The 24,847-nt window shown below is 41.0% G+C and overlaps 1 protein-coding gene and 1 non-coding gene across 5 annotated transcripts in view; one reads left to right on the top strand and one right to left on the bottom strand.

Annotated features, from left to right (window-relative positions):
• Window positions 1-9,162: 9,162 nt before the first annotated feature.
• The window catches only part of LOC133753050 (transmembrane 9 superfamily member 2-like), a 92,840-nt gene continuing 77,155 nt past the window's right edge, over window positions 9,163-24,847 (top strand). For all 4 annotated transcript variants that reach the window (XM_062183420.1, XM_062183418.1, XM_062183419.1 and 1 more), the window contains exons 1-5: window positions 9,163-9,516; window positions 17,192-17,259; window positions 19,971-20,064; window positions 23,665-23,792; window positions 23,986-24,115. In XM_062183420.1, the coding sequence (XP_062039404.1) occupies window positions 9,328-9,516; window positions 17,192-17,259; window positions 19,971-20,064; window positions 23,665-23,792; window positions 23,986-24,115 (609 nt within the window). In that variant the 5' untranslated portion in view covers window positions 9,163-9,327. The remainder of the gene's footprint in view (window positions 9,517-17,191; window positions 17,260-19,970; window positions 20,065-23,664; window positions 23,793-23,985; window positions 24,116-24,847) is intronic.
• LOC133753858 (U6 spliceosomal RNA) lies at window positions 22,170-22,276 on the bottom strand. The gene has a single exon (XR_009865099.1). It is a non-coding gene; the product is annotated as a U6 spliceosomal RNA (small nuclear RNA).

The following is a 24,847-nucleotide window of genomic DNA, read 5'->3' as shown; positions in this document are numbered from 1 at the left end:
TCAATGAGTATCTCTGCTAAAGTTTTGGTTTTTATAGAACTATTATAAAGGCATATACATTTTTGATAAAATTGATACTGTTGCAGAAATCTGATTTTCAGTCTAAAATGCCAAAATGCCAAAAGGAAAAACCAGAAATTTCTACTCTCATCATATCATAGAGTATATAAATGACAAAATAATTGTTCAGATAGAAAACTTAAACTTCAAAGTGTTAAACTTGTGAAACCAAACTATTTTAAGGGATGTCTTGCTATAAGAAAATGGTAGGTATGGACAGAAGATCTGGAGTTAATGATTTACTAATGATGAGGCAGACAGAACTATAATACACTGTGGCAAGTGACAAAGTGGAGGTATATGTAGAGTGCAGTGGAAGTACACACCAGGAGCTCTTAATACAACTCTGTGTGTGTGTTGCATGTACATATGGAGTTAGAAGCTGTCAGAGAAGATTTACTTTGAAAAGTGACTTCCAAATTAAAAACTGAAATATAAAACCAAGATTCCAGGCAAGCAAAATATAGTAGAGTGGATGACAGTGTCAGCATAACATACCATCAAGGAACAGCAAGGATTTCCCATGTTCAGAGATTTCAGAGAATAGTGTCTGAGTGTCAGTGGAAGCAGTTTTCTGGAGCAGGAACGGAGAGTGGGAGTGGAGCCCCCTCTTCCCTCTCACTCTTTGAAGTATTATGCTCCACAGATAGATATGTGTGTATGTATGGTTGGGGGGGTGGGTGGCAGGGGCAGTGAGCTCATGCAGATTTTCCTAGGCAAAGGTAAAGAGTTTGGTCCTATCCCCTAGGCCAATTGAAAGCCAGCAGATAATTTTTTTAACTTTTAATTTTGAAATAATTTTAGATTTCCAGAAGTGTTACAAAAATAGTAAAAAGAGGTCTGATGGACCCATCACCATACTTCACCTAATGTGAAAATCTTGTGTAGCCATAGTGTAATGATCAAATTGAGAAAATAACATTGGTACAAGGCTTTAATTAAACAACAAACTTTATTCAGATTTCATCAGTTTTCCCACTAATATCCTTTTTTAAAAAAACTGATTTATTTATTTGAAAGACAGAGTTACAGAGAGGCAGAGGCAGAGAGCGAGAGAGCGAGAGAGGGGTCTTCCATCTGCTGGTTCACTCCCCCAGATGGCTGCAATGGCCAGAGCTGGGCCAATCCGAAGCTAGGAGCCAGGAGCTTCTTCCAGGTCGCCTACGTGGGTGCAGGGGCCCAAGGACTTGGCCATCTTCTACTGCTTTCCCAGGTCATGGTAGAGAGCTGGATTGGAAGTGGAGCATCAGGGACTCCAACCAGCACCCATATGGGATTACAGCACTGTAGCCCGAGGCTTTACCCCTATGCCACAGTACTGGCCACCCACTAATGTCCTTTTAATGTTGCAGAATCCAAAGCAGGAGCCCATATTGCATTGAGTTGTCTGTTCAGGGAAGGATTTTGAAGAGGGATGAGACATGATGAGATTTGGGAGGAATCTATTTAGACTTTGGGGAACTGGGAAGAGAAAAAATGAGCCAAGCAGAAATCCGAGGGGATGAAGTAGTCTGTGTCAGCACAATGAAAGGTGTGATATGGCCTCTGGATTTGTTGTACTTGACCTGCCATGGTATGTCAGTTCTGTTTTTGATGTTCCAGTGTGCTGATTTAGAAACATGGCTTAAATAAAGCATGATTCCACTGCAAAGTATTCCTTTGTTCCACTACTTAATTTTGGTAAACACACACTGAAGTGGATGGGAAAGAAGGTGGGAATTATAACTTAGACACTTAGACATCTTTAACTCCAAATGATTAGAAATGAAGGCATGGGAGTTGCATTAGTCTGTGTTTTTTTTTTTTTTTTTTTTTTTTTTTTTTTTTTTTTTTTTTTACAGGCCGAGTTAGACAGTGAGAGACAGAGAGAAAGGTCTTCCTTCCATTGGTTCACCCCCCAAAATGGCCGCTACGGCCAGCGCGCCACACCGATCCGAAGCCAGGAGCCAGGTGCTTCCTCCTGGTCTCCCATGTGGGTGCAGGGCCCAAGCACTTGGGCTATCCTCCACTGCCTTCCTGAGCCACAGCAGAGAGCTGGACTGGAAGAAGAGCAACTGGGACAGAACCAGCGCCCCAACCGGGACTAGAACCTGGAGTGCTGGCACAGCAGGCGGAGGATTAGCCTAGTGAGCTGCGGCGCCGGCTGCATTAGTCTGTTTTATAAACTTGACTTAATGTGACCTGGAGCACTTGTTTTTGTAAAGTGCAATTTCTTATTTTTCTGTCCTTGGCAAAATTGTCTGAATGATGGCACATACCACAAATTTCACAGCTAAATCTCTTTGGCCACCATTCTTAAAGATAGCTCCTAACTTGAGATTCATGTGCTTCATTTAATCTGTTGCTTACCTGTTTCTGAAACATTCATATTTTTTTAAGATTTTTTATTTATTTATTTGAGAGGTAGAGTTACAGACAGTGAGAGGAAGAGACAGAGAGAAACATCTTCCTTCCGTTGGTTCACTCCCCAAATGGCTGCAATGGCCGGAGCTGCACTGATCCGAATCCAGGAGCCAGGAGCTTCTTCCAGGTTTCCCATGTGAGTGCAGGGGCCCAAGCACTTGGGCCATCTTCTACTGCTTTGCCATGCGATAGCAGAGAGCTGGATTGGAAGAGGAGCAGCCGGGACTAGAACCGGCGTTCATATGGGATGCCGGTGCCACAGGTGGAGGATTAACCAAGTGAGCCACGGCACTGGCCCCTCTGGCCCCTCTGAAACATTCTTAATTGACATAGCTGGGAACTTAACAGCCACATTACTAAAGGAGGTACTTTCTTTCTCCTTCCTTCCTTCCTTCCTTCCTTCCTTCCTTCCTTCCTTCCTTCCTTCCTTCCTTTCTCCCTTCCTCTCTCTCTCTCTCTCTCTCTCTCTCTCTCCCTTTCTTTGTATTTATTAATTTATTTGAAAGGCAGAGTTACAGAGAGGCAGAGGCAGAGAGAGAGAGGGAGAGAGAGGGAGAGAGAGAGAGAGGTCTTCCATCTGTTCACTCCCCAAATGACCACAACGGCCGGAGCTGCACTGATCTGAAGCCAGGAGCCAGGAGCTTCCTCCAGGTCTCCCACGTGGGTGCAGGGGCCCAAGGATGTGGGCCATCTTCCACTGCTATCCCAGGGCACAGCAGAGAGCTGGATCGGAAGTGGAGTGGCTGGATCTCAAATGGCACACATATTGGTTGCCGGCACTGCAGGAGGCAGCTTTACCTCCTACACGACAGTGCCCACTCTGAGGTTCTTCCTTTTTACCATCAAATACTTTACATTTCCTTTTAAAAATTTTTTAAAACTTTATTTATTTATTTATTTGAAAGAGTTACACAGAGAGAGGAGAGGCAGAGAGAGAGAGAGAGAGAGGTCTTCCATCCAATGGTTCACTCCCCAATTGGTTGCAACGGCTGGAGCTACGCTGATCTGAAGCCAGGAGCCAGGAGCTTCTTCCATGTCTCGTACGTGGGTGCAGGGGCCCAAGGACTTGGGCCATCTTCTACTTCTTTCCCAGGCCATAGTAGAGAGCTGAATAGGAAGTGGAGCAGCTGGGACTTGAATTGGTGACCATATGGGATGCCGGTGCTTTAGGCCAGGGTGTTAACCCACTGCGCCACAGCGCAGGCCCCTTCTTTTTCTTTTTTCTTTTTTAATTTTTATTTATTTATTTATTTTTGGGTACCATGACACCCTTTGCTAACTCTGCTCCCAAGAGTTTTCTAATTTATTTATTTAAGAGAGAGAGAGATCCCATCCACTCATTTTTTTGAGTTTTTCCACTTTGTTCTTTTTTTTAAAAAAAAATTTAATAAATATAAATTTCCAAAGTACAACTTTTAGATTATAGCGGCTTTTTCCCCCCAAAACCTCCCTCCCACCCACAACCATCCCATCTCCCACTTCCTCTCCCATCCCATTCACATCAAGATTCATTTTCAATTATCTTTATATACAGAAGATCAACTTAGTATATACTAAGTAAAGATTTCAACAGTTTGCACCCACACAGAAACACAAAGTATAAAGTACTGTTTGAGTACTAGTTTTACCATTAATTCACGTAGTACAACGCATTAAGGACAGAGATCCTACATGGGGAGTAAGTGCACAGTGACTCCTGTTGTTGATTTAACAATTGACACTCTTATTTATGATGTCAGTAATCACCGGAGGCTCTTGTCATGAGCTGCCAAGGCTATGGAAGCCTCTTGAGTTCACCAACTCCGATCTTATTTAACTCTTCTTTTTCTTTTTCTTTTTTTTCAAAGAGATTATTTGAAAGGCATAGTTACAGAGACAGAGAAAAGAAGGGAGAAAGGGGTGGAAAGAAGAAGAAGATGAAGAAGGAGGAGAAGGAGGATGAGGAAGAGGAGAAGGAGGAGGAGGAGGCAGAGAAGGAGGAGAGGGAGGAGGAGAAGGAAGAGAAGGAGGAGAGGGAGGAGGAGAAGGAAGAGAAGGAGGAGAGGGAGGAGGAAAAGAGAGAGAGAGAGAGAGAGATTGATTTTCCATTTGCTGGTTCATCCCTCAAATGGCTGTGATGAATGCAGCTGGACTGATACAGGCAAATCTGCCTGCCTATATCAGGACCAGGCTGGAGTTCATCCATGTCTCCCATGTGGGCTGAAGGGTCCCATTACTTGGGCCATCCTCTACTGCTTTCCCAGTGGCATTAGCAGGGAGCTGGATTGGAAGTGGAGCAGTCAGGATTCGAATCAGCTCTCATACAGGTGCTGGTGTTGCAGGTGGCGTGGGTTAACCTGCTGCACCACAATGTTGACCCCAGGAGACCTGCTTTTTAGCCTTAGCTTGGTCATTTATTAGCTATGTGACCTTGGTCAAGTATGTAAACTTCTCTTGTCCTTGATTACCTCACATGAAATGGAGAGATCCATAACTAATCTTCCTATCTGATGTGGTCATTGGAAGGACCACTTGAAATAATGGATTACATTGCAAACTCAACTGCTACACAAGAAGTGAGAATATATTTATTTTCTTTTATTCTCATTTTTTATTGCATCTTGTTTTGATTTCTAAATGAAGTAAAACATGAAAATGCTCAGGACAGTGTAAGTTACATGGTATTTATTAATTCATTCATCTTTTCATTTGTCTTGAGTTTTTATATTGTGTTTTACACTAGGGAATGTGAAGATAAGGAAGAAATGGACCTTGGGCTCAAGAAACTTACACATAGTACATGTAGTTTATAGTTCCCAAAGTCTGGAAACCTAACTCAGTAACAGTCTTTAGAGGTAGGACACGTAAGAAGTGATCAGATTGGATTAAGTCTTTGGAGTAGAGCTGCCATGATCCAGTTCTAGTGGCTCTGGAAGGAAAGACAGACCACACAGACATTTACATGGACATGTGTGATCCCTATCTGTTGGCATGTGATGCCTTGTGCTCCCTTGGGACCCTGGAGCCCACCTGATCTTGGACCGTGAACCAGAATCACAACTTAAAAGAAATCTTTTCTTTATCAAGTTAGCCTGTCTCATGTATTTCATTATAATAAAAGCAGACTAATACAACTACATTAATGAGTTAATTACTTTGATTTTTATCTTTTGAAAGCTTTGCAAATTTTAACTTCACATCTTGATGTAGACTCACTTATTTTTATTGTTGATATTTATGTAACAACCAACCAAGTGAGGTTTATTTTGGAAATACAATACTTATTCATTACTAGAAAATAAGTATAATGCATTGTATTAATTGTCCTTATAAAAGTACATAATCATAACAATTTATTACAAAAGATTTGGTAAAATTAAGTATCCTCATTTTTTTCTTTTTAAAAATTTTTTTTAAGATTTATTTATTTATTTGAAAGTCAGAGTTACACAGAGACAGGAGAAGCAGAGAGAGAGAGAGAGAGAGAGAGAGGTCTTCCATCCGCTAGTTCACCCCCAATTGGCTGCAACGGTTGGAGCTGTGTCGATCCAAAGCCAGGAGCTTCTTCTGGGTCTCCTATGGGAGTACAGGGGCCCAAGGACTTGGGCCATCTTCTACTGCTTTCCCAGGCCATTGCAGAGAGCTGGATCAGAAGTGGAGCAGCCAGGACTTGAACCGGCACCCATATGGGATTCTGGTGCTGCAGGCAGAGGCTTAGCGTACTACACCACAGTGCCAGCCCAAGACATGCTTTCAATTCACTTTTCAATCACAGGCTTAATTCACCACTAACCATAATATTCAACAAGTAAAAAATAGGAAGACACGGTTGATTAGGAGTACAAAGAAGAGCTAAAGACAACAACAGTATGACAAAATTGTCTGTTTCATCCCCATACATTTTTTGGTATTCCATATTAAATGCCACATATCGGGGCTGGCACTGTGGTGTATCTAGTAAAGCCGCCGCCTGCAGTACTTGCATCCCATAAGGACGCTGGTTCAAGTCATAGTCCCCGCTGCTCCACTTCTAATCCAGCTCTCTGCTGTGGCCTGGGAAAGCAGTGAAAGATAGCCCAAGTCCTTGGGCCCCTGCACCCACGTGGGAGACCTGGAAGAAGCTCCTGGCTTCAGATCAGCGAGATGCACCTGCTGCAGCGGCCATTGGAGGGTGAACCAGTGCATGGAAGACCTCTCTCTGCCTCTCCTTCTCTCTCTGTGTAAGTCCGACTTTCAAATAAATAAAAAAATTCTTTAAAAAATTAAATGCCATATATCAGAGAAAACATGTACTATTTGTCTTTTCAAGATTGGCTTATTTCTCTAAGCATCATGGTCTCTAGTTGTAAAATATCCACTCATGTTAAAAACTCTTAGCAAACTAGGAGGAGAAGGGAACTTCCCTAACATGAAAGAAAGCACCTACAAAAGCCTATAGCTTAGACAGAATGCTTTCTTCAAGACTGTGGGGAGGAAGGCAGTTTGGAAGTCTATTCTGGCCATTTCTATTCAACATTGTGTTGGAAATCCTAGCCAGTGCAACAAGGTAAGAAAAGAAACAAAAGGCATTCAAGATTCAAAAGGAACTAGAACTGTCCCTATTTGCATACAACTTGAGAAGGTATTCAGAGCTGGCTGGAGGTTGCAGGCAGGGAGGCCTCTATCTGCTCAGTATAAGTTTTACAGGCCTGGATGTTGAGGAAAGCAAGATTTGCCTATAGATGACTCTTGTAAGGCTGCCCTGGGTCTTATGCATCTTGATGAGGGGTGAGGTGATAAGATTAACATAGTTTGGATGCACCAAGTGATGTGCTCTCAGAGCTGGCACAGCATACAGAATATGCCAGAATGGGCTTTTTGTTGCTTATATCAGCTGAGCAGCCTGTTGGACATTACATTCATGTGGATGGTGCACATGCCCACTCCATCTCAGGGCCCAGCTTGGTGTCTAGTAAGTGGCTGAGCTGGTGACAATCACACACTTGTGGCATCAAGGGACCTGTTATCTTGTAGCCTTTGGTGATGCTTCACTTCTTGAGGTTGAAGGCAAAGAAGCCTCCCCTTCCCCAGGAAGCCTTAATGGACTACTTAAATAGCACCGTTGAAGCCTTCCTCTTGCCTGGACTTAGGGGTGAAGCTGGTATCTTGGAGGTAGAGGCATGTGGAGATGTGGGGTCACCCTCTTCCCTGCGAGCATGCCCCCACATCTCCCTGTGATTGGCTCCCTTGGCACCACGATCTGAGAGTGTGGGAGGCTGGTGCAACCTCCTGCTTATTTTAAAATATATACTTTTTCATTCGGAGGCAGACCAGATGGCAATGGTAATGCAGCAGTGAGACACAAGGTTTTTATTGAAGCACAGTTACTTTCAAGCGTGACGGCTTTCAAGCTTCCTAGTTTCCCTTTTCCCATGCCTATTCACAAAGGCAATGCCCTTCCATTCATGCTGTTTTGTCCTCCAAACCTTTACAGGCGCTGCTGCAATTCTCGTGGTCAAGTTCAGTTTTTTCACTGTCACAGCTCCCCTGTTTCTGATCGTGCATTTGCTTTCATTTCTACCACAGAACTTTGTCCATGTCTCTAATACAAGGACTAATTTGCTGAATTGCTACACGCCTCGGCTAACTGCCACCTCGCTGCCTTTGTTCTGTCTTGAATCGGCTCCTGTCAATCACCAAAAGAAGCAGACCTCTTGGAGAGAGGGAACATGGACAGAAAGGCACTTGGCGAGGCGCACACATCTCTGCATAAACAAATGACCTCTTGTTCTCCAAAGCTCTTGAGATACAGGGAAGAAAATAATTAAGCTCTTCTACTATCTTTGCCTTATGTTACCAACAATACACTCTTGGTCCAAATGCCAGCACTTTGCATTATTATACACCGCAAGGAGCAGAAGGTAAGGGCGACAACGATTCTTACACAAGTCGCAAAATAAGACCCCCATCGCTAAGAGATTTCCTTCCAATAATGTGGAGCAGACTCACTCCTCCTTTTTCTTCAGTATTTTTCCTTTCTTTCCTCCTCCAGACCAGCGCGGTCCAGCAGAGTCACATACGCGATTTAAAGGCTTTTTTATTTTATTATTTATTTTTTTTTAGCCAGCTGCATTCAACAAAATAAACAAGGGAAATTAGTTTGCATAACTTATTTAACGCAATAGACCCTAAACATCACATCAATACGTCATCGATACAAAAAAAATTGAGATGTTTTACATTCTTCTTGTGCTGGAAACCACGTGCTCACTTTACACTTACACAACATCAAATTCCGAGTAGTTGCATTTCAAGGGCCTAATAGCCACCGCATTGCACCCCATGGCTCCGGAATCTCCACCCTAATCCTTGCAGCCAGCAAAGAAAATGGCGAAGGAGAGAATAGTACTAGTTTGGAACCGAAAGGCAACCCCAGGAGGAGGCAAGACCCTGCGTTGTTAAGGTCTTTCAGATAACCTCACCTCACACCTCCGCCCACCACGGGGGCCCAGGCTGGCTGCAAGTTAGGCAGAGTGCCAGGCAGCGTCAGAGAAGCAGGCAAGTGCGGGGCGGGGCGGGGCGGGGCGGGTCGGGGCGGAGCGGAGGCCCCCCCGGAGGGGTGGGCGTGGCCATGGTTGGCGAGGGGGCGGAGCCAGAGGAGCGGGACAGGTGGGCGGGGCCCCAGACGCATGCGCACTCCACCTGTTTAAAGCCCCGCCCGCTGCCACGTGTCCTAGCAACCGGGGTCAGAGCCTCTGTCTACCCTGCTAAGTATTGTTTCGCGGTATTCCAGTCCCAGCGGCCGGTCTGGGCTGTTCACAGTCCCCAGCTGTCCGTCGCCCTGTCCATTTCTCCCTTCTACTGATTTTCGTTGTGTGCTTCCGCTCATTTGAGCGGGTTCCCACAATGAATACTCGCGGTTTCCGTTTGGAAACCAATTTCTGGAGCCTCCGGCCCACCCTTTGTGGCCTGGGATGGCTGCTTGGGTTGGGGCTCCTCTTGGGGCTTCAGGCAGCCTGCGGTACCGCTTTCGATCTGCCTGGGACAAGCCCAGAAGATTATTGCGAGTCGAACCTAGAAAACACCTCCTGCAAGGTGAGCACCAGAGGGAGGGAGAGAGATGAGAATGAGAAAGATTCGGGTAAGGTTATGGGGGCAGACGGGGGCAGGCCAGGGTTGGGGGTTCAACGCCTGAGATTGGAATGCCAAAGCCACTCTTTGTGTGCATCTGACTGTCTCTTTCTGACTCCCCACTTGGTAGATCTGAATATTTTTTCCCCTGATTTTCTTTATTTCCTTCCCGGTTCTTCTACTTAACCTCTTTTTCCTCTCTCACCAATCCTCTATTCTCTACTCTGCTCCCTCCCCCACCAACTAATTTTCCTCCCCTCTCTAAGCCACACCTCTCTAGGCTCCGCCCCATCAAAGCCGCCCCTCCTCGCACCGGCCCCGCCCTCACAGACCACGCCCCTCACAGACCACGCCCCTCACAGACCATGCCCTCTCAGATTTGCCCCGCCCCTCGCATAGGTCATGCCCTCCCACATTGACCCCGCCCCTCCTCACATTGGCCCCGCCCCCTCTCGCATTGGCCCCGCCCATCCTCTCATTGGCTCCTCCCATTCCCCCCCTCAGTGTCTTACCTCATCACCTCTGTGTGTTCCATCAACTCTGGACTCCCTCTCAGCTCTTCCCTTTCTTCTCCCTGTTGGCTGCCCCATCCACCTCACTCGTTAATAGGCATTTAAATTTACTCCATGCCTTTTTATGGCTTGATGATTCATTTCTTTTTAGTACTGAATAATATTCCGTTGTCTGCATGTACCACAATTTACTTATCCATTCACCTACTGCAGGACATCTGGGTTGCTTCCAAGTTTTGCAATTAAAATTAACCTTCCATAAACATTCATATGTAGATTGTTGTGTGGACATGAGTTTTTAGCTCTTTTGGATAAATACCAAGGAGCACAATGGCTAGATTGTATGATGTATATATATTTAGTTTTGTAAGGAAATGCTCAGCTATCTTCCAAAGAGGATGTATTATTTTGCATTCCCAAGGGCAGTGAATGACAGTCCATTCTTTTGAACCAAAATAAAATCATACTACTCATACACATGTCTTTGTAACCTCCATTTTACTGTTAATAACTCCAACACATCTTGTCTATTATCTAGTTCATAGTCAGATTTCTTTAGTTTTCCTCAGAATATCCAAATTAGAATCCAGTCTAGAACCACAAATTGCATCTTATATTCTTTTTTTAAAAAAAATTTTTAGATTTGTTTATTTGAAAGGCAGAGTTACAGAGAGGCAGAGGCAGAGAGAGAGAGGGAGAAAGGTTGTCTACCTGCTGGTTCACTCCCTAGATGGCTGCAAACAGCCAGTGCTGTGCTGATCCAAAGCCAGGAGCCAGGAGCTTCTTCTGGGTTTCCCATAGAGGTGCGGGGTCCCAAGGACTTGGGCCATCTTCCACTGCTTTCCCAGGCCATAGCAGATAGCAGCCAGGACTTGAACCGGTGCCCATATGGGATGCCAGTACTGCAGGCGGTGGCCCCACATCTTATATTCTTATGGTCCATTTTAAAAATATTTATTGAGGCTAGCATTATGGTGTTGTGGATAAAACCACTGTGTGCAATGTCAGCATCCCATATGGGCACTGGTTCATATCTCAGCTGCTCCACTTCAATTCCAGCTCTCTGCTAATGACCTGGGAAATCAGCAGAAGACGATCCAAGTACTTGGGTTCCTGCACCAATGTGAGAGACTTGGAAGAAGCTTCTGGCTCCTGGCTTTGGCCTGGCCCAGTCCTGGCCATTGCAGCCATTTGGGGAGTGAACCAGCAGATGGAAGATCTCTCTCTCTGTCTCTTCATCTCTCTGTGTTAACTCTGATTTTCAAATAAAATAAAATAAATCTTTTTATTTGAAAGAGAGAGAGAAGGAGAGAGGGAGAAGAGAGAGAGAGAGAAAAGAGAAAGAAAAAGAGAAAGAGCTCTTCCATATACTTGTTCACTTCTCAAATGCCTGAAACAGCCAAGATTGGGCCAGGCAGAAGTCCAAAACCAGGAACTCCATCTGGGTCTCCCATATGGGTGGCAGGAACACAAGTATTTGGGCCATCATCTATTGCGTTCCCAGACACATTATCAGGGAGCTAGATTGGAATTGGAGGAGATGGTAATTGAACTAGTACTCTGATATGGGCTATTAGCATCCCATGCAGCGACTTAACCTGGTGTGCCACAACATCCACTTCTTTTATGGTCCTTTTAATAAAGCATGAGCCCTCCATTTTCTTTTTATGACACTGACTTATGAAAGGTACCAGTCCATTTTTTCTGTGTAATGTCCCTCTTCTTATTTTGTTTGTTTCCTCCCTTTTGATGGCATTAAGCTTTATTTAATGGTTAAACTTTATCCTTTTGGAAAATTATTTGAAATTTGAATCAAAGTCTAGAAAATTGTGATGATTCCACTTCTTATAATGATGTGCAATGGGGCCAGTGCTGTGGCACAGTGGGCAGTGGCTTAAGCCATGGTCTGCAGCGCCGACATCTCATATGGGCACCTGTTGGGGGGCTGGCTGATCCACTTCTAATCCAGCTAATGAGCCTGGACCCAAGTGCTTGGGCCCCTGCACCCACGTGGGAGATACGGATGAAGCTCCTGGCTCCTGTTTCAGTTTGGCCTAGCCCTGGTCATTGCAGCCATCTGGGTAGTGAACCAGTGGATCCAAAATGTCTCTCCCCTCTGTCTCTCGCTATATCTCTGACTTTAAAATAAATAAACAAATCTTGAAAAAAAAATAATGTGCAAGGACACAAGTAGATGGGAGATTCTTCTCTAGGAATTTCTCATCCACCTGGATCCTATCTTCACACATCACACTTCCATGAAGGGCACCAATAGTATCAGTTTTTTTTTTAAGATTTATTTATTTGAAAGAATTATAGAGGTGGGGGGAGAGACAGAGAGAGAGGAAGAACTTTCATCCCATCCACTGGTTAACCCCACAATGGCCGCAATATTTGGAGTTGGGCCAATCTGTAGCCAGGAGCCAGGAGCTTCTCCCAGATTTCTCATGTGGGTGCAGAGGCCCAAGCATCTGGGCCATCTTCTACTGTTTTCCCAGGCCATAGCAGAGAGCTAGATTGGAAGTGGAGCAGCTGGGTCTTGAACCAGAACCCATATGGGATGCTGGCACTGCATGCTGAGGCTTTACCTGCCACGCCACAGTGCTGGCCCCAGTACCAGTTTCTTGTGCATCTTTCTAGGGATTTCATCAGTATACAAATAGGTGTTTATATACTTTTTTCTTCCACATACATTCTTTCTTTCATGTGCCTTGCTTTACTCATTTAACAACTGAGTTTGAAGATTGTCTTGTCTCATTATATAAAGAGTATCCTCGTTCTTTTGTAATGGTTGTATAACATTCCAGTTATATGAATAGGCTATAATTGATTTGCTGAGTCTCTTATTTAAGTGTCTAGCATGTTTCTATTCTTTTTATTTTATCAAACATTGCTACATATGGTATTATTTCCAGGAATGGAATTGCTGTGTCAAAGAGTATATGCATTTAACAATTTTGGTATCACCAGATTGCTCTCCACAAATCTTTTTTTTTTTTATTAAACTTTTATTTAATGAATATAAATTTCCAAAGTATAGCTTATGGGTTACAATGGCTTCCCCCCTCCCATAACTTCCCTCCCGCCCGCAACCCTCCCCCCTCCCGCTCCCTCTCCCCTTCCATTCATGTAAAGATTCATTTTCAATTCTCTTTGTATACAGAAGATCAGTTTAGTATATACTAGGTAAAGATTTCAACATTTTGCCCATATAGCAACATCAAGTGAAAAAACTACCATTGGATTACTAATTATAGCATTAATTAGCAATGTACAGCACATTAAAGACAGAGATCCTACATAATTTTTTTTTCAAAATAATTAATTTTCTATGCCATTTCCATTTTAACACCAGGTTGTTTTGTTTTTTTTTTTTCATTTCCAATTCTCTTTATATACAGAAGATCACTTCAGTATATAATTAGCAAAGACCTCATCAGTCTGTGCCCACACAGAAACGCAAAGTATAAAAATACTCTTTCAGTACCAGTCCTAGCATCACTTGGCTTTAGACGACACATTAGGGACAGATCCCGCATGGGGTGTAAGTACACAGTGACTCCTGTTGCTGACTTAACAATTTGACACTCCTGTTCATGGCGTCAGTAATCTCCCTGGGCTCTAGTCATGAGTTGCCAGGGCTATGGAAGCCTTTAGATTTCGCTGACTTTGATATTGTTCCGATAGGGTCATAGTCAAAGTGGAGGTTCTCTCCTCCCTTCGGAGAAGGGTACCTCCTTCTTTGAAGGCCCCGTTCTTTCCACTGGGATCTCATTCACAGAGATCATTCATTTAGGTCTTTTTTTTTTTTTCCATGATATCTTGGCTTTCCATGCCTGCTATACTCTCATGGGCTCTTCAGCCAGATCTGAATGCCTTGAGGGCTGATTCTGAGGCCGGAGTGCTGTCTAGGACATCTGCCATCCTATGAGTCTGCTGTGTATCCCACTTCCCATGTTGGATCTTTCTCTCCCTTTTTGATTCTATCAGTTAGTATTAGCAGATACTTGTCTTGTTTGTGTGATCTCTTTGACTCTTAGACCTATCGGAGCTATCAATTGTGAGCTGAAATTGATTACTTGGACTAGTGCGATGGCATTGGTACATGCCATCTTGATGGAATTGTGTTGGAATCCCCTGCACATTTCTGACTCCACCATTTGCGGCCAGTCCGATTGAGCATGTTCCTAATTGTTCATTTCCTCCCTCTCTTTTTCCACTCTTAGATTTAACAGGGATCACTTTTCAGTTAAAATTTAAACACCTGAGAATAATTCTCCACAAATCTTGTACTAATTTACACTCCCTCCAATAGTGTGTGAGACTACCTGTTTCTCTACAGCTTGATTGCAATGGCTTATCAAAGTTCCAGATCTTTGACAATCTGATGAGTGAAAAATTGTGTTCTGTGGTTTTTTACAAATGGATTTTTGGGGCTGGCACTGTGGCATAGTAGGTTAAGCCACCACCTGCAGTGCCAGCATCCCATATGGGTGCCAGTTCGAGTCCTGGTTGCTCCACTTTGGATCCAGCTCCTTGCTAAGGTGCCCAGGAAGGCAATGGAGGATGGCCCAAGTGCTTGGGCCCTTGCACCCACGTGGAAGATCCAGAGGAAGCTCCTGGCTCCTGGCTCCTGGCTTTGGCTTGGCTCAGCCATGGCTGTTGAGGCCATTTCAGGAGTGAACCAACGGATGGAAGATTTCTTTTTCTCCTTCCCCATCTCTGTATCTCTGCCTTTGAAATAAATATCTAAATCTTTAAAAAAGTAAAATTAATTTTTATTTTTAACTTTTTAGTTTTTTAGTTTATAACAGTTTCAATATTATTCATACCATTCTAATATGATAATCCCTTCCTCCCTCCTACCCTTTCTCTTTCTTTTTCCTCCTTTCCTTCCTTAGTTATTTCTTTGTGTCTTTCTATTTTCTGTTTCTTTCTTCATTTCTTTCTTTCCTCCTTTATTTCTTATTACTATTTGTTTCTTTTTTCTTTCTTTTCTTCTCTGTTCTTTCATTTTTTGTTTCTTTTCTTTAATTCCTTATTTCTTTCCTTCTTTCTTTTCTTCTGTTTGTTTCTTTCTGCTTCTTATCTTTCTTTCCTCTTTTCTTCCTTCTCTTTCTTTCTTTAGTTCATTCACTTTGCTCTTTGTTTCATTCTTTTTTTAAAAAAAGATTTATTTATTTGAAAGTCAGAATTACATAGAGAGAGAAGGAGAGGGAGAGAGAGAAAGAGAAGGAGAGGGGGAGAGAGAGAGAGAGAGAGAGAGAGAGGTCTTCCATTCGCTGGTTCACTCCCCAATTGGTCTCAATGGCTGGAGTTGTACTGATCTGAAGCCTGGAACCAGGAGCTTCTTCTGGCTCTCCCACGTGGGTGCAGGGGCCCAAGGACTTGGGCAATCTTCTACTGCTTTCCCAGGCCATAGCAGAGAGCTGGATCAGAAGAGGAGCAGCCGGGACTCGAACCGGCACCCTTATGGGATACTGGCACTGCAGGTGGTGGCTTTACCCGCTATACCACAGAAATTTCTTTTTAGAAACTTTTGCCTATTGACATTTGTAAGGCTAAAACTGAGCCGGCGCCGTGGCTTAACAGGCTAATCCTCCGCCTTGCGGTGCCGGCACACCAGGTTCTAGTCCGGTCGGGGTGCCGGATTCTGTCCTGGTTGCCCCTCTTCCAGGCCAGCTCTCTGCTATGGCCCGGGAAGGCAGTGGAGGATGGCCCAAGTCCTTGGGCCCTGCACCCGCATGGGAGACCAGGAGAAGCACCTGGCTTCTGGCTTCGGATCAGCGAGATGCACCGGCCGCAGCAGCCATTGGAGAGTGAACCAACGGCAAAAAAAAAAAGGAAGACCTTTCTCTCTGTCTCTCTCTCTCACTATCCACTCTGCCTGTCAAAAAAAAAAAAAGGCTAAAACTGATTTTTGTTGCAGTTACTGAATTTCTGATTAAATTGTAATAAATGCAGATGTAGTTCTCTTGTTTTAAAGAGCCATATTAAGGTTATTCATGTTTGTCCCCAAACGTGCTAACATTGTACATCCTTTTTTTAAAATGTAACCTCTGATAAATATGATAGCAGATGTATATTTTTAAATGCAGTTTATGAGATTTTGGAAAAAGATAAAGTAACTACGCAAGTTATACATTTTTAGTGGTTTAAGAATTCCAATCTGGTAAACTATCAGGAATATAGTTGAGATCCATGGAAGTAAGCAAAAATGTCCCATTGAAAAGCCAGAATAGATGTCATAATGTTCATGTACTCTCTTGCTCTTAGATACTCTTTTACATGTAGTTTTGGCATATCTGGTTATTTGCTCTACAAATGGAAGGCCTACTCTACAGCAGATTGGGGCAAGGGAAGAGGAAAGAGAAAAAGGAAGAGGAGACATAATGACAACTGGCAGCACAAATGAAAGAGATGTAAAAACTTTACAAACAAGGTTAATTTCTTTGATGGGGGTGAAGGTATTCATATAATAATGATGTGGGTAGTCATCTGCTACCATTTAGTTTTTGGATATATATATCTTCTCACCATTCTTGATCCGTGTGAATGTCAGAGAGTCAATGCAGGTGTAATGATTGATTTCCAAAATGACCCTGATTCATCAAGGAAGGTAAATTCTGAGCCTTATATTCTCTTTCAGATAGGAAAGAATGATTTAAAATGATTTTTGTGAAAATGATTGAAATAACACAAGAAAAGCATTTTGTGTAGATATCATTAATCACCTTCAGTTCTCAGCTGAGTTTTACGGATTCCAGGGACTGCATGAAGCCTCTTATACCTCAATAATTTGCTGAATATATGTGTTTTTCTGGGGAGAGGGACCATAGCTCTTGTCATATTCTCAAAGGATTCTATAATTAAAAAATTAAGGATGGCTGAGGTATCTGAAAAATTTATGTATCTAGAGAAACTAATGATACTAGATAAATGAAATGTTAAGAATTTATTGCTATACTGTGTTAAAAATTTATAACTGTTCCAAGTTATTAATTTATAACAATTATAAATTAATAGTAGCAATAGGCCCAATTACCTTTCAGTTGCTTCATTATGTATTTCTCAAGTGCTAACTTCTTTTACTATGTGTTATTAATGAATGTTCTTTTTTCTTTTAGTCGTTAGTGGAAGTGTATGTAAACAGATTGGACTCCGTGGAATCTGTGTTACCTTATGAATATGATATGTAAGTGTGGCATGACATAATTGTGTTATGATGTGTCTCAAGTTTTTTTAAAACATTTACTTATTTGAAAGGCAGAGCTTCAGAGAGGCAGAGGCAGAGAGAGAGAGAGAGAGAGAGAGAGGGAGAGAGAGAGGGAGATCTTCTATCTGCTGGTTCACTCCCCAAATGGTCGCAACAGCTGGAGCTGGACTGATCTGAAGCTAGGAGCCACAGCTTTTTCCGGATCTTCCACATGGGTGTAGGGGCCCAAGCAGTTGGGCCATCTACTGTTTTCCCAGGCCTTAACAGAGAGCTGGATCAGAAATGGAGAAGCCGGATCTCAAACCAGTGCCTATTTGGGATGCTGGTGCTGCAGGTGGCGGCTTTATAGGCCCCTCAAGTTTTTTAACACAATCAATGAAAGCCCTGGATATATTAAGCAAAGTCATGGTAATTTTATAATGAAGATAACAAGAAAAATGACTAAAATAAAAAGTTTTCAATGTGAGACAAATGTTTAAAAAATTAGGAAGTTGTTATACTTGATTTTTTTTATCAGAAAGGTAAATTATAAATTTACTACACTTTGGACTGTTAAAAATATCTTTGCAAAGTTGTAGCTTATTTTTAAAACATGGAATAAATAGGTTTATACTAAAGTTTTAGTGGATGATCGTGCTTAGTTTAGTAGTGTGTGGTTGTTATATGATCAAGATTATGAATGACCCATTATTTTAGAATAAAAAAAAAGGACATACTTTTCAGAAGACAATGATTATGATTCTCTTTGGTGTTACTTATTTCCTCTAATTAAGTAGAAATAAATTCAGGACTGATTTCCATTAAAGTATCAGGCATAAATATAGGTGTTAGTATGAATTTTTAAAATAAATCACAAGACTACTATTTATTTTCCATTTAAGCCATTTTATACTCAAATTTACTGAAAGATAGTTGTAATTTTTTTCACCTAGTAACCTTTTGTGACTGTGTGGGAACATGTCTGGGGAGGACTTTGTTCTTTAAGTTTCTCTTTGATCAGAACTGACAATTAGTTTTGAAATGTCTAAGTGATCCCTGTTAAATATAAGAGTGGGAATAAGAGAGGGAGGAGATGTACAATTTGGGACATGCTCAATCAGACTTGCCCCAAACGGTGGTGTTAGAAACATGCCAGGGATTCCAATACAATCCCATCAAGGTGGCATGTACCAATGCCATCTCACTAGTCCAAGTGATCAATTTCAGTTCACAATTGATGACTCTGATAGGTCTAAGAGTCAAAGGGGTCACACAAACAAGACTAGTGTCTGCTAATACTAACTGATAGAATCAAAAAGGGAGAGAAGGATCCAACATGGGAAGCGGGATACACAGCAGACTCATAGAATGGCAGAGGTCCTAAACAGCACTCTGGCCTCAGAATCAGCCCTTAAGGCATTCGGACATGGCTGAAGAGCCCATGAGAGTATTGTAGGCATGGAAAGCCAAGATACTCTGGAAAAAAAAAAGAAGACCTAAATGAAAGATCTTTGTGAGTGAAATCCCAGTGGAAAGAACAGGGCCATCAAAGAAGGAGGTACCTTTCTCTGAAGGGAGGAGAGAACTTCCACTTTGACTATGACCCTGTCAGAATAAGATCGAAGTTGGCGAACTCAAAAGGCTTCCATAGCCTCAGCAACTCTTGACTAGAGCCTAGGGAGATTACTGACGCCATAAACAAGAGTGTCAAATTGTTAAGTCAACAACAGGAGTCACTGTGTACTTACTTCACATGTGGGATCTCTGTCCTTAATGTGTTGTCCAAAGTGAAGTAATGTTATAACTAGTACTGAAACAGTATTTTTCACTTTGTGTTTCTGTGTGGGTGCAAACTCATGAAATCTTTACTTAATATATGCTAAATTGATCTTCTGTATATAAAGATAATTGAAAATGAATCTTGATGTGAATGGAATGGGAGAGGGAGTGGGAGAGGGGAGGGTTGCTGGTGGGAGGGAACTTATGGCGGTGGGGAAAGCCATTGTAATCCATAAACTGTACTTTGGAAATTTATATTTACTAAATAAAAAAAATAAATGTCTAAGTTACAATTAGAATAGGCTTTGAACAGTTGTTTGCTTACTTTAATGTGATTTTTTTTTTGAGATGGAGAGAGAAACACACAGAGAAAGAGAGAGGGAGAGCAAGCGCTCCCATCTGCTGATTCACTTTCCAAATGCACAAAAAAGCCAGGACTGTGTTTGGCCAAAGCCTGGAGACAGGAGCTCAGCCAAGGTTTCCCACATGGTCAGCAGGGACCCAAGTACTTGAGCCATTACCTGCTGTCTCCCAGGGTGCACATTTAGCAGGAAGCTGGAAACAGAAGTGAAACCAGGACACGAACCCAGGCACTATGATGGGGATGTGGCATCTTAATTGCTAGGCTAACTACCCACACCAGATTCTTATGTAATTTGAAGTTTAACCCTGAAAGTATTGTTATTTTATATTTTAAGATTATGATTTACTTATATTCAAAAAATGAAGAGCAGTAACACAAGCATAATGCCTAGTTTTCCAGACGTTAAACAATATAAAGAGAAATATATTATAGTGTCTATAAATCATATTCAGATATATTCTGGGTTGTATTTTTAGAAGCAATACCATTAGCAGTGGAGACTAAATTAATTACACAGATTGACTTCTTTGTTGATATTTTTATCTTATTTGAATCTCTCGTTTTTTAGCTTTGACTTCTGTCAAGATGCTGCAATGAAGAGACCTTCTGAAAATATTGGACAAACCCTATTTGGAGAACAAATAATATCATCTCCTTATAAGGTTATTCAGCTGATATTGCTAAATCTAATTTAAAAATGAATCTTTTTAAAATGACTTAAAACTGTAGCAAAGACTCTTTATTTTCAGAGGCATAAGACAAGAAACATGTAGAAACTGGTGTTGCCAGAAGAATCCATTAAAGCATGCACTTTAAGCTATCTGTAGTACTTAGTAATTCTGCCTAAAGTTGCTAACTTTCAAGTTTTATTTGGTTTATAAAGAATAAGAGTAAATTAATTTTTCTGCACATAATTTGGGTAGGATGATATAAAACATGAAATTGAACTCTCAATATCCAGTGAAGGATATTGCCTTCAATATCTTAATAGATATGGGGACAGAATAAAGATGCTTTCATAAATGATTATGATTATGAAAACGTTTACCTTTACTCTTGTTTGTTCCCAGTTGTATTGAAGTCTAACTGAAGAGCTATGAACTTTTTTTTTCAAATTTTGTTGAGATCCATCTGTGTTATTGTGTATATCAATAGTTCATTCTTTTTTGTTCCTGAGTAGAATTCCATCATACAGATGGACAAGTTTGACTATTTATCCCAAGGAAGGACATTTGGATCCTTTACAACTTTTGGCTATTTTAAATAAAGGTGCTATGATCATTCATGTGTAGGTTTTTTGTGAAGATTGGTTTCCATTTTTCTGGATAAGTATATGAGTGTGATGACTGGATCAAATAATATTTGTATGTTTAGTTTTGTAAGCTGCTAAACTGTTTTCCAAAGTTACTGTATCATTGTACATTCCCACTAGCAACAGTACTTGTAGTCCAGTTTCTCTATATCCTTGTAAACACTTGATGTCACTATTTTAATTTTAACCAAGCTGATAGATGCATAGTGATATCTCATTGTAATATTAATTTGCATTTTTCTAATGGTTAATGATGATCAACATATTTTCATGTGTTAAATTTCCATCTGTATATCTTCATCAGTGAAAATTCTCTTCTTGTGCATATTATACTATTTGTTCTTTTGTGGTTTTCAAACTTTTTAGTACATTCTCAATGTGAGTCTATTGTTGCAACAGCAGTTTGCCAATAGTTTCACTCAATCTGTAGATTACATCTTCATCTTTTTTTGAAACTCATTTATTTTATTTTTAATTTTATTTATATAAAGGGAATATTTTTAACATCTTAGCAATATCTTCACAAAGCCAAAGTTTTAAATTTTGATAAGGTTCAATGATTAACTTTTCCTTTTTAAAAAATATTTATTTATTTATTTAAAAGTCAGGGTTACACAGAGAGATGAGAGGCAGAGAGAGAGAGAGAGAGGTCTTCCATCCGATGGTTCACTTCTCAATTGGCCACAATGACCAGAGCTGCGCTGATCCGAAGCCAGGAGCCAGGAGCTTCTTTGGGGTCTTCCATGAGGGTGCAGGGGCCCAAGGGCTTGGGCCATCTTCTACTGCTTTCCCAGGCCATAGTACAATGCTGGATCGGAAGCAGAGCAGTTGGGTCTCAAACCGGCGCCCATATAGGATGCCGGCACTTCTTTTCCTTTTAAGGACTGCTTTTGGTATTAAGTTAAACATTTCACATAACTTTAGATACTAAAGTTTTTCTTATTATTTCTTCTTCTCTTTCCCCCTGCAGAAATCATTTATTTAAGGTGTACACAAACTTCATGCATTTCATAAATGCAACTTTGGGAACATAGTGATTCTTCCCACCATATCTACCCTACCACCCTTCTTCCTCCTCCTTCTATTCCCATTCTTATTTTTTACTAAGATCTATTTTCATTTAACTTTATACACATTAGATTAACTCTAAGTAAAGAGTTCAACAAATAGTATGGAAAAAAAAAACTGTTCTTCTACAGTCAAGACAAGGGCTGTTCAAAGTCATGACATCTCAAAGTGTTAATTTCACTTCTATAGATTTTCTTTTAGGTTCTCTATTACTTATCACAGATCAGAGAGAACATATGGTATTTGTCTTTTAGGACTGGCTTATTTCACTAAGTATGATGTTTTCTAGTTTCATCCATTTTGTTGCAAATGACAGGATTTCATGGTGTCCATATCTCATAATTTCTTATCTAGTCTTCAGTTGACTGACATTTGGGTTGATTCCATAAAAATATGGAATGCTACATGAATTTTTGTGTCATCCTTGTGCAAGGGCCATGCTAATCTTCTCTGTGTCATTCTAATTTTAGTATATGTGCTGCCAAAATGAGCACTATACTTTCTTCTGGGTTTTATAATTTTTCATTTTATTTTTAAGTCTGTAATTAATTTTGTTTTTTGTATAAGATGTGAAGTTTAGGTCGAGATTATTATTATTATTATCATTTTGCCTATAGATGGCTAATTGCTTCAGCACTCTTTGTTCAAAAGACTATCCTTCTTCCACGAATTACTTTTGCACCTTTGTGAAAAATGACTTGGGTATAGTTGTAAGGGTTTATTTCCAAATTCCTCTTCATCTGTTACATTGATTTATGTGTCTGATATTAGCTTTTTTTTGATGATAAAAGTTGCACACAATAGCTTTATAGAGTATTGTTCTCACAGTGAAGTGGACTTTATTAAGAAATTCTGTGTCTTGGACTGAAGAAACCTGACAGTGTTGTTCAACTTAGCTGCCAACAAAAACTTTTTTGGGTTAATATTTGTATGATTTTAAGACATGAAGTGCTATTCATGCTTTCTTTTTTCATTGTTAATTCTTGCTCATAATTTCAGGATTAATAACATTGACGCTTTACATTCTTAATCCTCATAACTATACTTTATACATAAGATATTTCATATTAAAAGTACTGAATACTTTATAATCCCATTTTTGGTAGCATAATTATTGAGAGACAAATTACATGGCATATAATTTACCCACTTAAAGTTTCTAATTCAATACTTTTTAGTATATATTCATAGAGTTGTGCAAACATCACTACAATCAATTTTATTATCACTTTTTAAAATATTTATTTATTTATTTGAAAGTCAGAGTTACCCAGAGAGAGAAAGAGAGGCAGAGAGAGAGAGAGAGAGAACCATCCAATGGTTCACTCCCCAGTTGGCCGCAACGGCTGGAGCTGTGCCAATCTGAAGCCAGAAGCCAGGAGCCAGGAGCTTCTTCCGGGTCTCCCATGTGGGTGCAGGGGCCCAAGGACTTGCGCCATCTTCTACTGCTTTCCCAGGGCATAGCAGATAGCTGGATTGGAAGTGGAGCAGCCAGGACTCAAACCGGCGTCCATATGGGATGCCGGCACTGCAGGTGGCGGCTTTACCCGTTATGCCACAGCACCAGCCCCTAAAAAGTGAAGAGTTTTATGTCACGGTAGTTTTTATGAAGCTACAGTGGATTGTATATTTCACCTTGTATATTATGGAAGAAGACAAACTCTTCTGTTCAGTAGATGAAAGCATCACACTCACGTGTGCATGCATGTATCTAGAGTAATCATTTCAGTTATGGATTGAAGCTTAGAGGAGACAATGTTGAGAATGATGGCATACTGAAATCTTTGAAGACAGTTATATTAAAGATAAATTGGTTATTTTGTAACACTTGATTTATAAGGTGTAAACTAATATCTTATTATTTTAAAATTTTTCTTAACAGTTATCTTTTAATAAAACAGAAACATGTGTGAGTGTTTGTGTAAAAACTTACAATGCAATAAATAACGAACAAAAGAAACACCTGAATTTCTTGAGGAACGGAATACGTCTGAATTATCAACATCATTGGTACGTTTGGCTTTGAAGTAACACGACTTAATCTTTCGGTTCCTTTCAGAAGTGCTTCGCTAATTGATGTTTCTATATTTTATGTGACTTGAATTTGATTAAAATATGAACTTAAATCTAAATAAGATGATATTTGCATTGTTTGACATGAAATGCCTCTTAAGTCTTCTATTTTAAAAATATTTATACCTAGGATTATTGATAGTATGCCAGTGACATGGTGCCGTGATACAAAAGATGGAAGAAAACACTGCACAAGAGGATTTCCCATTGGTTGTTTCATTACCAGAAATGGCAAAGCAAATGATGATTGCATTAATAGGGTAAGTGTTGAGAACTTACTATAGAAATACAATAATGTTGCCTCACTTACAATTCACTTTCTTTATTTTTACTTATTTATTTTTAGAAATTCATTATTTATGAGAGGCATAATTACAGACAAAGAGAGGGAGAGACAGACAGTGAACCATCTGTTGGTTCACTCCCCAAATGGCCACAATAGCTTGAGCTGGACCGATCCAAAGCCAGGAGCCAGGAGCTTCTTCCAGGTCTCCCGTGTGGGTTCAGGGGCCCCAGCATTTGGGCCATCTTCCACTGCTTTCCCAAACCATTAGCAGCGAGCTGGGTCGGAAGAGGAGCAGTTGGAACACAAACCAGCGCCCAAATGGGATGCCATTGCTGCAAGTGGAAGCTTAGCCTACTATGCCACAGTGCCTGCCCCACAATTCATGTTCTATTGTAGTTGTTTAACAAACATTAACAGACCCCTACCATCTTTTGAGTTTTGTGGTACAAGTTGGAGACACAAAGAGAAGGAACTATTGTCCCTATCTTCTAGAAATCTACAGTCCTAAGTAGGAAGATAGAAATGTAAATAAATCAACACAATAAACTATATTATGATAAAAGACTACGGAATGAAGAGGATCCAATGATAGGAGAAAATTATTTGTCAGGCAAATAGGTGGGTGATTATTTTTAGAAGAGGAATTAGTTTGATCAAGAGGTTGAATATGTGAAACAGTGTACTGTCATTGGGGAACTGCAAGTGG

The sequence above is a fragment of the Lepus europaeus genome, chromosome X, assembly GCF_033115175.1.
Source record: "Lepus europaeus isolate LE1 chromosome X, mLepTim1.pri, whole genome shotgun sequence".
Classification (NCBI taxonomy): Eukaryota; Metazoa; Chordata; class Mammalia; order Lagomorpha; family Leporidae; genus Lepus; species Lepus europaeus.
This window is presented reverse-complemented; position numbering and strand designations above follow the sequence as displayed.